At 57.8% G+C, this 16051-nt stretch overlaps 1 protein-coding gene across 1 annotated transcript in view; it reads right to left on the bottom strand.

Annotated features, from left to right (window-relative positions):
- Positions 1-16051, bottom strand: part of IGSF9B (immunoglobulin superfamily member 9B) — a 53936-nt gene that overhangs the window by 21390 nt on the left and 16495 nt on the right. Inside the window, exons 5-12 of the mRNA XM_067310186.1 lie at positions 13971-14088; positions 11637-11778; positions 11248-11393; positions 7381-7523; positions 5540-5680; positions 3823-3939; positions 1263-1413; positions 417-540 (exon numbers count right to left, since the gene is read on the bottom strand). Of these exons, the coding sequence (XP_067166287.1) occupies positions 417-540; positions 1263-1413; positions 3823-3939; positions 5540-5680; positions 7381-7523; positions 11248-11393; positions 11637-11778; positions 13971-14088 (1082 nt within the window). The remainder of the gene's footprint in view (positions 1-416; positions 541-1262; positions 1414-3822; positions 3940-5539; positions 5681-7380; positions 7524-11247; positions 11394-11636; positions 11779-13970; positions 14089-16051) is intronic.

Below are 16051 nucleotides of genomic sequence, written 5' to 3'. Positions count from 1 at the left end.
GGGGCCCGGAGGCTGCCGACCGCGCTCGCAGACGCATCTTTGGCCGCCTCTCGGATGCCCCCACAGCAGCAGTAAGCGGGAGCGCAATGAGGTGCCCCGCTGGTCGCTCATCTGACTCGGCACCGGGGGAAAGGAGCTGCAGAAACCAGCCCGTCGCCACCCCCGCCCTCCCCACACCGAGATGACAGGGCTCGACCCCACAACGCTCGGGCTGGGGTTGCCACAGCCGTTCGCGGGGGTAAAGTCCCGCGGCATCGACAGCTCTAATCCCGCCTAACAGCGTGCCGGCACAGAGCCGGGCAACCTGCCCTTGCCGCCTCCCACCGCCCTCCGCAACGGCCCTTCCCCACTGCTAGAAGCTCAGGTTGAATAGGAAGGAAAAGAAGCAGAGAGCAAAGCATGCCGGGATGACTCACAGAGGGCCGTACCAAACTGAGAAAGTCTGCTCGTATCCGCCGTCGTAGCCGGGCTCCCAGGAGACGTTGGCAGAGGTCATGGCAACCACAACATGCACACCAGTTGGGGCATGAGGGCTTGTGCCTGCGGGAGAGAGCGCGGTTGGAGGCGAGAGCGGTGGGGACCCCTGCACGGGCAAGGCCACGCTCTGCACGGATGCCCAAGGCGAGGACGTGACTGCCAGGGCCAACGCAGCCCAGACCTACTGCAGTAGGTTTGCTCCCAGCCAGGATTCAAAGAGACTCCTCTTCCACAAAGGAAAAGTCTCTCCTGTCTGGAATTTCTGCTAGACATGTCAACAGCACAAGCTGTGTCCACCCAGCCATGCCTCCACACTTGGCCACACTGGGGACCAGGTCATCTTGACTCTGCCCAAGGCACCATCGGAGGCGTGCTACACCAAGGCATGCTGGCTAAAGGGGCATAGGCTGCTGCCCACCTGCCTCCCCTCAAAGGCGCCTCTGGAGAAGAACAGATTTTACACCACCTGCGATATCAGCAGACCGTCAAGCCTTAAAGCAAGCTCTGCCCCTTGCATGCTTCAGCAGGGGACAGATGGGCTTGGCCAGTGAGGAGAGGAGCCCTGCGGTCTGCAGGGGGACATGGCCACAACAAAAACAAAACAAAACAAAAAGGAGCCCCGCTGGAGGGTGACATTAAAGGAAAGCACGGCTCTTCACAAGAAGGATCCCTGATTCGTGCCTTTCTGACACACAATCTGGGGCAAAACCACTCAGGAGCACACGCCTCCCGCCGCAGGAGCGAGCCTTGAGTGCCGCGGCCCCCCAGCCCCCGGCCGCCCGTACCTACAACTGTAAGATGAGTGCTGGCAGTAATGCTTGCGACGACGTTGGTGGCGACGCACTCCCACTCGCCGTGGTCGTCCTTGCCGAGGGAGCGGATCTGCAGGGTGCCGCCGGGCAGCGTGTTGTGCTTGGTCCTGCTGGGCTTCCCTACCTTGGGCAAGGAGCGGGGAGGGCAGAATGACAGAGAAAAACATGACTCAGACGCACGTCATGAGGCAGGGGAAGGCAGTAGCGCTTGGTCTGGGCTATCTGCAAGGTCTAAAGGACACCACCAGGCACTAGCAAAGGCTCTGGTCTCTCTAGTCACCGCAAGGCAGCAAGTTCCCCCATTTTCAGTAAGACCTGACGAGGTAACGCAAGACACGTGCCGAACAGAGGCTGATGTTCACAACTCGTACATGAGCAAAAAAACCTACTACACTCATAGGGACACTGAACCCTTTGAAAGGACTTGACCTTCAGCATCCAAAGCTGAAACCGCCGCCACTGCAGGGGAACACAAAACCCCTCTCCCAGCATCTCCTTTCAGGGCAGCAGGAAAGCAAGCAGTGGTCCCTGGTGCCAGCCGCTAGAGGGAAATATGATCAAACACACAAGGCTGATGCTCGACATCGGCCGCATTCCCGGTCCCCGGCACTGGATGCCCCCAGCAAACCTTCTCCCGGGCTGGGAGACCCGGAGAGGACCCGGGAGAATGGCGTGAGTAAAGGTGCCTGGAGAGCTCGGCAAGCCGAGCGGAAAGATATATCAGGTAACAGCTCGTGTTTATGGCCATTATCTGAAGCTGCACAAATCCCACACTGCTCCGAGTCCTGTCTCTGCTGTTCATGCACGGATTGCCACTGACCGGCTCCCGGGGCGCCTGCAAACAGCTCACTCCTCTTATAGGAGCAGCAGGGGAATTAACAGGTGTGGGGATTATCTGTGCCAAAGCCAAAGTCTTCAAGAGACGGGTCAGCTTTCACAGGGCTGACGGGTAGCGAGAGCGCTTTGCTCTTTTCCTGGGAAACTCAGCTTAGCCCAAGTCAGCCCTGACTGAAATCACCAGGGAGGATAAGCCCAGGAGCCATTACAAGGGAAAGAGGGCCAGAAGGCACAAGAGAGGTTGAAAAGAAACCTAAATAAGATGAAAAATGGTCAGAAGGGGAAAGGGAAAAAATAAGATGGATAAAAAGACTAAAATGTTAAGAAGTTTCAGGTAGGTCACTTGCAACCCGTGCAAGTTACAGTCAGCCCAACGCTGGCAAGCAGCGCAGCTAGCAGACACGGCATCGCGCACCGCGCAGACCAAGGACAGTGCGCGCTCGGCCCAGTCCCCCGGTGTTCGGCGGGGGATCCCCACGCTGCCCACCCTGCCAGGGCAGCTGTCCCTTGGGAGCCCCTCTGCCCTGCTACTGTGTCTCGGGGCCGATGCTGCGCAGCACTGGGGTAATCCCAGTTCTGCTAAGCGGGTGGTCTGGGACCCTCCACCTACCAGCCCCTAAGAGAGGGGCAAAGGGGACGGGAGGCCTGGAGAGAAGAGTCAGACATGGGGGCCAAGGGGGTCCCCAAGCACAGTGGCTTTCACACTGCACCAATGAAGACTGGCAGCAAAGGGAGGACTGGAGGCAGCTACGGGAAGATGCGAGATCCCAGGATGGGAGGCACCACTGCACCAACACTGCTGCTAGGCATGAATGGCAGCAGGGGAGAGCTCGCAGGAGCGAACCCCCAGCCCCGGACCGCAAGGCTGGTCAAGCAGGAACGCTTTGCTTTGCACGGGAATACTCCTGGAGCTGCTGTCACGAACCCACCCTGGGCCTCGGCCAGCTCAGCCTTCAGGTTTGTTACCAAAGGGATTTCGGTGACAGGTTCAAGCACAACACTGGGTGCTGCACCCCAAGGATGCTGCAGCCGAGGGGCTCAAGATCAGGTTATTCCCCAGCTGACACGGGTCAGGCCAGACCCTACCCCATTCCATAGAAAGGAATAGTTTGAAGCTGTTTTTCCTAGTCCAGCATTAAGCACGATTCACCAGTGTTAACAGTCAGCTTCTTCCCGGGGTCTTTGAACTCACGGTGCAGCAAAAGAGCCACAGAGCAACACCCCCCTTCCAGAAACGCGGCTAAGACCCACGGCGGTGACCCCTAGACATTGCTGGCCAGCACGTCCCCTCGCGCTGCTGGCGCGCGACACCAGCACGCAGAACGGCCCGTGCCGCAGGAACGACGCTGCCGGAACGGCCACGTCCTGCTGGTGACAGCGGAGCAGGAGGGCCGGGAAGATGAGGAGGGTGTCCTGCGGGCGAGGAAGAGGAGCAGGGCTGGGTTGGAGCAGTGCTCAGCTTCGCAGAGGCTGCTGTGACGGTTTCACAGTATTAAGACCGCTCTTTTATTTGGTTTTGTTGTTGCCACAAGCCCGGCTTCCCCCGCCCACCTGTGGGACAGGATGGCAGTGGCTCAGCCCAAAGCGAAGCAGCTGTACCTGCAGTTTGCTCTTACCGGGACAGAGTGTGGCTTCTCTGTCTGCAATATTCATCAAAAGCCAAAGGCACTGCAGATTTGTCTGGCAGGCCGGGTACCTTTCTCCAGGCGATGATAGGAAAGGGGTCTCCCGCAGCAGCACAAGGAATCAACAGCTCCCTCCCTGCCTCCTGTCTGTACTCCCAGCCTGGTAGCACCGTGAAATAGGGGGGGTCCTGCAGCCAAGGGAAAAGGCAAGGAACGTCAACCCACGCCGCCCACCGCTCCCGGCCCAGCCGCTCCTGCCTCCGGTAGCCGCCTGCGAGCTGCTTCACCTGACCAAAACGCGCCCCTTGCAAAATAAATCAATCATTGGCGTGGGTAAAGTTGCGGTGCTGTAGGGAAGCATGCATTAACGAAGCTTTACATCACACCAGGTTATACGTTCTGGAGGGGAAGTTTTCTCCCAAGAGCCGCTCTGCTAGGGCTTCTTATTTAAATTTTAAGGAGGTAAACAGGAAAAAACCACCCACATAGCATCAGACAGTAACGTGATTTAATCAAATCCGCAAACATTTTAGTGGATGTGTGTATTTATGAGGAGGTTTACAAAGCTTTATCATGTGAATCTCAGCAATAAAACATTAATCACCGCAGCTCATGAGCATGTGTTTTTTTGTTCAGGGAACAAAGGCAGCAGCTCCTGCCTAACAGCGCCCATCACCACCACGGCAGTGCAGTCCATGTGCCTCCAGCTAAGCATTCGCACAAAAGCCCAGCCTGAGCCTCTAGAGCTTAAATCATACAGTTACCCAAATCCTCCGCTAACCCAAGCCCACGTCAGCAGGCCTAAACATTTTATTGGCAAAAAGGCACTGCCAGGGATGTGAATGATGCTTCCCCAAACTAGCCCTGGTCCAGCACCGAAGCCTTGGACTCAGCACAACATGCTGGAGGCAGCACATACTCCCTGCCTGGTCTGCGTAGGGTTTCCTAAGCTGGCTCCTGCACCCCTTCACCATTGTCTGCAGGTGAACTTCTTCCAAAGGAGCTTTTTGCCCCCAAAATCACGGCCTTTTCACAGCAAGCCCTGCAGAGGAGCTGAGTCTTGCTGACGCCCTCCAGCCCCACCACGAATCTGCCTGCAGAGAGCGAACAGCCCGCTCGACAGATGATTTTTGGTGGGCCTACACGGCATTCAAAGGTGCGACTGCAGCACAGGTAGGCTTTCCCCCACTCGCTCTAGCGCAGCTAAAAATAGCAGCAGCGATGCAGCAGCACAGGCTTGAGCACCAGCCAGCAGCAGAGACCGCGGCAGGCTCGCCCAGCCCACGCTGCGCCGCGCTGCCGCTTCTCCGCGGTATTTGCAGCTGCACTGGAGTCCGGTCAGAAAGGGTTTGCCTGTCCATGCAGCGAGCGCACCTCCGACCGCAGCGTAGACCCACCTGCACGCTCGAGCTCCTGCTGTTGCCATTGCAAGGGGGCTCCAGGTCCTGCCTTTGCCTTCCTCAGCACAGATAAGGAACAAGGCTCAGAGAAAGGCAGTAGGTTTTTACTGAGCTGAGTCATGTAGCTGGAAAAACGGACTAGCTTGGGGGCACATAAGCCCTTCTTCACAAGCACTTGGAAAAGCAAAGTAAAACCTTGATTTCTGCACAAAATTAGAAAACTAAATAAGTGGCATGAAAAAAATTTATCCACCTTGGCAGTGTTGTACTGAACAGGAAGCCAGAACCAGCAACATGCACTTATTAAAACTCATGTTAAAAAACCCTCCTAACCACAAAGCAAGCTGCTTGGCCGGCTGCAGAGCAAGGATTTTACCAGGAACATTACCTTCAGTACCAGTCGGGCAGGGGGAGACTGGCCCATCGTACCCAGGGCGTTATAAGGCACACAGGTGTAAGTGCCGAGAGCATCTTCGGTTGCCTCCTCTATTCGGATTGACCCATCTTCCAGCAGGTTCCAGCCAGCATACTACAGCAGTAAGAGAGATGGAGTTGACATGCATCCAACACACAACAGTTCATTTTTCTTTCAGACAACCTCAACATCCTAAGCCCAGGCTGGCTGTTACGTCTCTAGGAGACACCCAAATCCCTTGCAAGTATCAAGTTCAATTCCCAATGTCCAACCCATCTCCAAGCCAGCTCAACTGCAGAAAGGGGGAAAAAAAATCAGGCGAGATCAAGCTGTCCAAATGCAGACCGCATGCAGCGAGGAAGCCTCCATTTCAGCTCTGCGTCTAGACTCCTTTTCTAGTTAATGAGGAGAAATAGGTACGGCTAGGGTGTGATTCATCCCACCCAGAGGTAAACGTCTCGGCTGAAAGGGAAAACTGCTTCCTGGAAGCAATTCTCTTCCCATTGACTGCAAAAGCCGCCTAGGAGACTAGACCTCAATACAGACATCAGTGCTGAAGAGGTCTAAAATTAGGCGAGACAAATCCCACCCACGGAGTCTGCACTGAGCGCGACGTCCGCCAAGCTTGGCATCAGTGCCACACGCAGGGCGAGCTTGAGCAGACGCCCCGCAGCCACATCTGCCAGGGAGGCGAGAGCTGGAGACACGGCGCCCGCCACGCGGGTGGGAGCAGGGCCATCGTCTACCCCGCTCCTCCCCGCAGGGCTCAGAGCCTTCCCAGGAAGGATTTTTTTCCTTGGATCCAAGGGGACGTGGGGCAGCCAGCTTGAGTCACCTCACTCACTCCCATGTGTAATGGCACAGACACCTCCCTGTGTCACCGTTCACCCTGCTGCTACCTTCCTCTGCATATAGGGTCAGGCTTTTTCGAGTAGCCCAAAAGATTTCAACACAGAGTCTGCTATATTCTAGGTAAAATGCATGCCTAAAGCCCCTAAACCTTTTTTTGAAAGGTCTCCTGTGCTGCATACCCCGCCCCCCGTTGCTTAAAAGTCCAAGAGTCCTGCAAAGAGCAAGCCATGTGTCAAGACCTTCCACCTCTCCGGGTGGAACAAGTCTCAGCTCATGCTCTGCAGCATCCGTGTCGGAGGAAAAAGCCACCCAGCAGAGGCCCTGCCAGCCCAGGAAGAGGTTGAGGACTAGAGCCCACCAACACAGAAGTCCTCTGAGCCTGGTGGGCCGGCAGCACCAAGGACACAACCCTGCAACTCCACCTGAGAGCCTACAGGCACTGGAGGCCAGAAACCCACAGTAGCAACAGGTTTAAACTTAATGAAAACTTCAGATCTTTAATATTTAAACAAAAAATTTAAAATAGTGAGTATTTGCTTTAAATATTTAATGGCTAATATCCTCACTCAGACTATCAAACCATGATTGTAGGAAGATGAAGATTTTTTTTAAAGGGTCTTTTAACCATTAGCTGCCCTTGGAAAAAAAAAGAGGGCCAAAAAGGTCATTTTATAGGGAAGCAGGCATTAGGTTTGGGAGATGCAGACAGTGCCTGCAGGAGCCCTAGGCTCCACCAAAGAACCTAAATTAACTCAGTTCAAAGCTGCATAAGGACAAGCAGCGTCCTCACGTCCACATTTTTTTCCTTCCTGGTGGGAAGGCTGGATCTGCAGAGTTCAAGCGGTGCTCAGCAGCACTTGCAGGGGCAGGGAAGCGCGTGTGCCCTATGAACAACTCTGGGCAGCACCAATTCCTCTGATCCCAAGAGGGGCACGTTGCCTTTCCCCCAGGGGCTTCTTTACCTTTTCGACTCGCAGGGGACGTCCATCTTTGTTCCACTTGACCAGAGTGACCGGCGGCTCTGCCTCAACCGGACAGCGGATGTATCCATGTATCCCGATGGGAACATAAATGACGGGGGGCATATTCACCACGCGGGCAGGATCTGGGAGAGCAGCACCAGGTTAACACTGCGCAGGAGCCCTGTCCTCCTCTTTCCCTCAACATCCAAGCACGCGCTCTTCATACACCTCACCTGCCTTCGGAGGATCAGCACCGCTTTTGTAACGAGTTCAAAACCCAAATACTACCCCGGCTCCCAAAGGCCATTATCTTTGGGCTTCCTACGCACTCCAAATCCACTGTAATACTCGGCATTTCTGGGAGGCTTTGCTCCTATCGAGCGTGGTCCCACCCAGGGCTCATTAAAAGTTGCATGTAAGAAGAGACAGTAAGAATGTGTGCTCCCACATCCACATCGACTTGCTCCCCATCCTGCAAAAGCCCAGCTCTGCTCCGTCACCCGCGGCCACGGGGGCCCGCAAGGTGCAACCCTCTTCTCGAAGGGGCAGCGAGCCTCGCGGCAGGGCTGGCAAGAGCCCAACACCGACAGGGGTTACGGGGCCGATGTCCCAGGTGGAGGAAGAGTGCAAGGTGAAGCCACAGCCAGGAAACCCACCCACGTGCCCTTCATCTTATTTTTTCATGCTAGAGGGAAAAGGCTGTGGGGAAAGTCTGAAAGAAAGCAGAGTTTGTCCCCTTCCTAACAATAAAGCATCAATTCCACTTTTTGCTTATATCGGAAACAACTTAAATGCAACAACAGCGAGCAACTAAAAATTCTAACACCAGAGTCTTAAAACATACCCACCGCAGCACCTGAGTACCGACGCGGGACCTGCGGTCAGGCCACCTCGCACAGGTTACCTCCTGTTTGTTTGTATTCACACCCCATGCCTAATTGAGGCTGGGTTGTGTTGCAAATCAGCTTCCTCCACCCTTTCAAATGGGATGCAAAAAGCTTAAAATATGTATCTAACCTCCCCGAGTTTCGCCACCCACACAGTAAGTTGTCTAGCAATCCTCCAGTCTAGAACGTGTCATTAACAGCACTTCTAAGAGCTTTTTAATTAAGTGCGAGTGGGTTGGAGGGAATCTAGACTTTCTTTAATAAGAAGCTTTTTTAAAAAAAGTTACTTCTAGTGAGAAGAGCGAGTATTTCTACAATCTTGTCTAGACACCAGCAGCACGAGGCTACGGGAGAATCCTAACAAGCTTACGCTACGTCAAGGAAGGAATCACCAGGCTGCAGCGGGTGAAGCAACCCTGCGCTGGTGCAAAACTACAAAGCTCAGGGGAAAGGTGAATCCAGGTCCATCCTCCGGAAGGGACGGATGCGGCACAGCGTGCCCGGGGGTAGAACCTGGGGCGTAAGAAAAGTTTTGTTCTGTGATTAATGGGAACACAGAAAAGTCAATCAGAAAATTCATCACGGCCTTTCCAGCATAAGAGGGGGTTTAGATCTGCCCCCCACGTTCCTCCCAGCTCTGATTTGACCAAAGCCTGCCCTGGGGAGGGGGGGAAACAGAACAAAATGCAGAGATGTTATAGCCTAGAAATTAAGATCTCTGCAAGCCCCTTTCATTATTGCTTTCTTTTGCAAAAAGTAAGCAAGTTCGGGAGCTGTTCTCCATGCACGTTTTCAAAAGCAGCGCTAGCAGTGCCGAGCTGCGCACGCCAGGACAGGCAAACGCCTGGAAGGCAAGCGCCTGGAAGGCACCCCCGCGCCGGCCTCCTGCCGTCGATGCCCTTCACCCCCATGGCGCCCTCCCGGCCGCCCGCGCCACGTCGCTGCGGCGCTGACACCGTAACGCAGATTGCGAAGCGGCGCGTACGGACGAGGCGCTCTCCCCCTCGGCTCTGCCGCGCGCCTTCGGAAACACAACCAGCGAGCCCGGCGGCTCAGGAGGCCCTAACGGGATACAGGGCCTTTCGCTACGAGGTCACCGGCCGCAATCCAGGCTGGACGAGTAACAGCCACAGCTGTGACCCCATCCGACGGCTGCTTCGGCGGCTGGCGCCAAGGGCCGAGGCAGTTTCAGACCCTGTCCTGGTCTCGCTCACGCGGGCGCTAACATGCAAGCAGCTCCGGTGCCGCAGCCTGGACGTGCCCTTCTCCGTGGGGAGCGAGGGGACAACCGGCGCTTCTCAGAGCACGGAGAGAACCTAACTGGGGAGAGCAGGAAGCCTTTCTTCCAAAGCATCAGGCCCAGCAAAGGCTTCCCTGCGGGGAACAGGTTTACGGGCACAGAAAGCCAAGCAAACCTTGCGGCTTTAACTGCCAGCACCAAAGACTAGCAAGGCCTGTCTGAAAGGCAGACTGTCCAAACCCCACCTAGAGCTATTTTTAACAGCCACCAGCATTGACAAGAGGTCTTGGATTAGTGGCAGGGCAGATTTAACAGTCTGCGACTAGGCGCTTTCCCAGGAGCCGAGAGCAGCCCAGCCGCATGCATTAACGGTGCCGAACGGCGTGTCTTCCCGGGCACGGTATCAGGGCAGACCCTTCTCCTGCCCTTCACCTCACCCCTTCCTTGGCACTCGTAAGGAAAGCAACCGACTCACGAGCCCTTCTCATAGCGACTCCCTGCTGACGCTGGGTTTTCCATTAACACACGTTTAGCAGCGGTGGGTCTGCACTCTCAAGCTATAAGGTCTCCAAAACAGAATTTCAAGCCCAGTTCCTTCCAGCCTATCTTTCATTATAAAATAAAAACGCTACAGTGTTTTATAGCAGAACAATATTGCAATTGCAAAATGTAGCAATTTAGACCATTACTGTTGAATGCCATAGGACGTTCACGGCACACTACATATTAAAGCACAGGCAGTCTGAAAGAACAAGCGTGGGAAGAAATACTCCATTCAGAGTCTGTTCTCCTTTGTTTAGATCAGTTACCGCCCGAAAACATTGCTTGTAAAGCTACAAATGCATGGAGAGCCACGCCACAAGAACTAGCTTCGATAATAAATACTGACAAATATAAGCAAGTATTTGATACTAAGAGCCCTGATCCGGTATTTCCATGCCCGACAAGATGCAGCTGATGAGGAAAGCCTGCTGTGAGCATCCGCCGCCACCGGCAGGCAGCTCACACGCTCCGCCTGGAGAGCTCTATCAGCAAGAAGAAGATGCTCACCTAATTAAGAGGAGAGCAACCACTTCTGTCAAAGGTGAGCGCTGATAGCAGTCAAACTGCGTTATCTGTGACAACGTGACATCCCCAGTCACCCAGGTTACACGTTTCCAAGTACGTTTAAGATGCTCTCACCCTTTTGCCCTAGCGCACATGACAGGACAAGCCCAAGGGGCTCTTTGTGCAAGATTTAGAGAATTACTTCTCCCAGCACCTGCTGAGATGCCCTTGGCTTTAGGGCACAGCTGGACTGAACCACGTGCCCCAAGGCACGCAAAAGGGCAGAGCGCTCAGCAGCCTGCAGTACGCACCCAGGGCAGGGGGGACGTCACCCCAGATACCTGCTGTGCACCACAAGGAGCGACCGCCTTCCTCGGATGCACCAGGTGCCGACAGTCCCAGGTCCTTAGTGCATCGGCTGCCCGACACGCCGCGCCAAATGCTGGGTGCCCTTGCACCAAGCAGAATTAACCCAGAAACTCCGCCAAGCCTCCCATCTCTCCACAGATGCAATGATCTAGTGCGATTTGATGCCTATCCCAAGGCTGCTGCTGCATCAACCTGAACCTCCCCGTCTCCCTGCACGTCATACTGGGCCGGCAGTATGATTATCGGACCCGAGTGCGTCCCGCTGCGCGTGATGGTCCGTCGGGAGTCCGTGCCTCCGGTCTCGGCCCTACGGTCTCCACTCACACTGCACTGTCAGGTAGGCAGAGGCTGATGGCGAGCGGCCAAGGCTGTTGCTGGGGATACAGGTGTACTTTCCCGCATCCTCTGGTTTGACCCGGAAAATGATCAGCGTCCCGTCAATCAGGATCCGGACCCTCAGCTTCAGGTCACTGCGAAAGAGGAGAGGAGGAGAAAAGAGAGGGGAAAGAGCTGGATGGAGAAAAACAGAGAACCAGAGATGCAAAAGGGCTGTTCCCACCCCATCTGCAGCAGGGAGCAAGGGCCACCCCGCACAACTGGGACCGGACAAGGACACGCGATCCCACTTGGGCCGAGGGGCACCTCAAGGGGGGAAGAGGCGGCAGGCTCAGCACCCAGCAGGATCGCCCCAGCCGGGCCAGCCCTGAACTTACTTCTTGAAGTAGACGTTCTCCTCCTCCCAGTACCACAGGTAGGTGAGGTTGCCGGGGTACGCCTCGGCCTGGCAGGTGAACAGCGCATCCTGGGAGATGTTGACGGTGATGTTCTCCGGCGGGGAAACGATGAAGGGGGGTCCTGGGGGCGGAGAGCACAGTCACCCCCGCAGCCGAGAGAGGCGCCGCGGGCTGCAGGCAGCCTGCCGGCGAGGAGGCACGGCCTCGCTCGCGCTCCCGGCTCCATCACGGCACCCTTGGCCGGCTCAGGTCACAGCCTCGCTGCTCGCTCCAGCTCATGGGCTCCAGCCCCACGACCCCGTGGGAGGACGGGATTACGGGGAGCCAGGGAGCTCTGCGGGGAGCACGCCGGCCCTTTCCTTCCTGGCTGCTTCACTCGCATCTTCCCCGCCTCAACCTCTGCGGGCTGGGGGAGGGAGCCCTGCGTCGATAACCACCAGCAGCGCTGCCTCGTCTCCCAAGGCATACAGCTAACACGGTTCTCAACCCAGAGCACGTTTCCAAGATCGTACAACCTACGGGAAAAATCCAGGGGGAAGCAGCAAAGTGCTGGGGCAGAGGAGCCAACCAGCAAGCATTTGTAGCTCGCTTCCGCGGCGGAAAGCGGAGCGCTAGTACAGGACACCCCGAGCTCCTCTCTCTGCTGGTAGATGCTGACCTAATTAAAGATTTATTTAATGAAAGAGGGAGCCGAGTCCCAAGGAGCCGGAGAGCTGCCATGTGTCATCACTATCTGACGAGGCGCTTGGTGACATTCTCAATCTTTCCCGGCTTCCCAAACAAAACCAAGCCACAATCAGAGCCCGGCTGTTAATCGGCACAGCTGCTTAATCAACATGACAACCCATCCGCCAGGGTGCCCCAATTAAGTGGATTTCTGCCCTATAAACGGGATGCGGAGCCACTGGGCACCAGGCACACCAGATGTAGGCCACGCACGCACGCTGCCCTCGCAGAGCCCGCAGCAGCGGCAGCTCCCCGCAGCGGCGGCACCACGGCCTTGCTGTGAACGATTCAGGTCGGGGACCAGGAGGGACACTCTCTCAAAGGAGCAGTGCTGACAGCCCCCTGCACACCGGCACCCAGCTAGGCACTAATTGGGTTAGAAAAGGGTTTCCGAGTATTGCAACGCGCAGCGGAGCACACGGCGATGGGGGCCACGAGCCTCAGCAGAGAGGGGCTGCGGCAGCCTGCGAGGAGCGCCAGGGCCCCCGGGAAAGGCAGACTCGCCCCAGGCCAAGGCAGCAGGGTGAGCACGGGGACGAGAGCTCCCCCGACATGCCAAGGGCCACCGGTGGCTCGGGACCGTCCCGGCACTGGCTGCAGCCCAGCCCTGCCTCCGCTGCAGGAGGAGGCAGCAGCCTCAATCCTGTTCTCCTCCATGTGGTCAGATGAGCTGGCAGCCTCTAATGTTATTTAAATGTCTGGGGTTTGGGCTTTATTTCCTTGTTTATTTATTGATGGTGCTTTTAGCGGAAGGCTGCAGGGAGGCGGTGCGGCAGCCGCTGCGGGCCAGGCCATGCCAGGGACCGGCCCAGGGCTGCCCCGCGCGCTTGCCTCGGCTCACCCTCGCTCTGCTCTCTGGTTACAGCTGGGATGTTTCTAATTACGCTTTCTACAGTGGTCCAGCCCCACAAACACCATCCCTAGCGCCTCTGCATGGCACAGAGCACATCGGGGCACCGTCAGAGGCTCTCAGCAGTGAACGAGCGTAAAAGCACTACAGGGGTTAAATTAAGTAATACCTGGCAATCTCTTAGGTAGCGTCTTGCCAGTCAGTCTCAAAATACCTGGCAATTTGTGCCGCTCGTTCCTCCCCCTGGGCCTCGGAGCTGCTAACGGCAGGTCGCTCCCCGCGGGCCCTGCTCTAGGGGGTTTGCAGCGCGGAGCCAGGGACGCGCAGCCGGACGGCTCAGCACCAGCGAGGCGCCGGCGCCTTGCCCAATTCGCGGCTCCAGGCCGCGCAGCGCTGCCGGCAGGGCCCTGCTCGCGCTCCCGGGCCGTGGTACGGGGAGCACGTGGAACTGCCTTCCTGGGAAAGCGCTTGGCCCCAGCCTCCAGCAAGCCTGGGACAGCCACCCCGAGCCGGATCTGCACTAACTAGGGGCCGGCGAGCCCATTCCCCACTGCAAGACGGACAGGGAGGGAAGCGCCCAGCGGCACGCGCTGGGGCGACGGATGCTCTCGCCTCTCGCACAGCTGCGCGGCCACAGCACTTCCTATGCGGCGCCTTCCCGAAGGGATCAACGCTCCCCTCCAGCCTCCCTGAGACACTGGGGAAGAGCACGGGGGGCTCCCGCCGGGAAAAGTTACCTTGGACGAGCAAGCGCGTGGTGTGGACCGCCTCCCCCTGGATGCTGTACGCCCGGCAGGTGTAGGCACCTCTGTCTTCCCGAGTGATCGAGAGCACCGTCAGACTCCCGTCGCTCACCTGCGGGAGGAGAGCAGAAGGCGCTGGAGCCCCTGTGGGCACCGGCCCCAGGGCCCCCTCGCGGACGGCGTTTCTCCACTCCACGGTGCTGAGTTCAAAACCCGCAGCCACCGAGGCTCGGATGCTCCCGGCCGGCCTCCCCCGAGGGCTAGGAGCAGCCCACGGTAGAGAGCTACGCCTGCTTTTAGAGGCAGATGAGAAATGGGTTTTCCCATCCTGCAAGGCTTTGATATTAATAAACCAACACACATTTCTGTTCAATGCCAAGGGGGGAAAAAAAGAAAAGAAAAGAAAAGAAAAAAAACCCTGCAGAAGATGAATACATTGCAAGAAGTGATTGACATGCACCAGACTCCAAACTGCTCCGCTCCTGCCAAACACTTCAAAACAATCAGTGTTTTACAAGAAGCAGGAAGCCTCGCTGGAGGATCCCCTCCCTGCGCCGCTCCGCCAGGACCTGCTCCCGATCCCCGGGGAACAGCGAGCGGGAAGGCGCGCCCTGTGCGGGTCGGGGCCGGCACGGGACACGAGGGCAGGACGTGCCCAAGGCTTTCCCCGGGGAGGCGGAGGGGCTCTGCAAGCCCCAGCACCCCTGGCCTTGCCCCAGCAGCAGCGGGGAGCAAGGGAGCGAGCTGCCGAGTGCTTCCCCCTCCTCCAGCCCCTTCGTTTTTCCTCTCCCGCCGGGCAGCGGCGTTAGCAGCGACCCGTCCCGCGGGCCACGGTGCAACCGGCAGCACGGCACAGCGCTATCATCCTCGCGGCTCTGCTCCCCTCTCCTCCGCTCGGCAGCGCTGGGAGAGGAGGGGCCGAATTCCTCGCCGGGGCCCCAGGGAGGCGGCAAGGGAAGGACGGGGCTCTGCCGGGCTCCAGGACGTGGGACTGTCGCCCCCGGAGGCGTCCGCTCCCCGTGCAAAGCGAGAGCCTTGCTCCCCGCCAGTCTCCCTCCCCTGCGCTCTTTCTGCCTCATCCTTCTATTTCAATTAGTAACAAATGATTCCTAATTACTCTCATTAGTGCCCGCGCTGATTCCAATGCCTGATTTACCAATTACGGCTTGCGTGGAGTCTCTGCCCGGGAGAGCAGCGGGAGTTGTGGAGATGGGAGAGGGGTCCTTCAGGGGCCAAACCCCTCCCGACCCAAACCTCCTCCGTCTTCCCAGCACCCAGGCTCTGCCTCGGGGGCATCGGAGCCGTGGCCGCTGGGTCCCCAGGGTCCGGAGCCGGCCACCAGGACGGCCCCTCGCTGCAAGGGGGGAAAGTCCCCAGGGAGCAGCAATGCCCAAGGGACGGGCAGCGCCCAGGGCTGGCAGCGAGGAGCCAGCCGGCGCGGGCTGCCCAACATGCTGGGTCTCTGCCCGGCCTCCCGTACCAGCACCGGGCTGCAAGCTGTTCCTGAGCACTGGGGTAGGGAAAAAGGACAGGGAGCAGCTGGAGGCGAACGGAGAGGTGGGTGCACAGGGCTGGCTCCTGCCCCGGGGCCCTCAGCTTCAGGGGCAGCAAGAGGAATAGCTCAGCTCCTGCCTTGCGCCAACCAGCCTGCGACACCAGTTATCCACGGTTTCCATCCAGCTACAGCAGCGCAGGACCAGCCGGGGCGTTATTCCCAGCAAGCAGGAGCTCCAGAGCTGCCCATAAGCACCGCCATCCGCCCCGGCCATCCCCAGGGGGGAAAAGGCACCTCCCTGAGGGAGCCGAGCAGCTGCAGGACCATCCCATGGGACCGAGAGCAGGGCAGAGGCACCAAACGCTGCCGGAGGAGGGAAGCGAAGGCAGGAGCAGCCCGGCAGCTGCAGGACCGCAGCCAGGCCGCCGCCACGGCGGGGAGCGCAGGTGCCGCCACGGCCCGCCGGCAGCCAGAGGAAACCCCCTCTCCGGCTGCTGGGAAGCCGGGAGAAAGTGCTGAGAAAGCAAGCGCGGCTCCAGACACGGCAGCAACGCGCCTGCCGCCTCCTCCCGCAGCCCCC

The sequence above is a fragment of the Apteryx mantelli genome, chromosome 23 (assembly GCF_036417845.1).
Source record: "Apteryx mantelli isolate bAptMan1 chromosome 23, bAptMan1.hap1, whole genome shotgun sequence".
Classification (NCBI taxonomy): domain Eukaryota; kingdom Metazoa; phylum Chordata; class Aves; order Apterygiformes; family Apterygidae; genus Apteryx; species Apteryx mantelli.
Note: the sequence above shows the minus strand (reverse complement) of the source record. Positions and strands in the feature narration are given on the sequence as shown.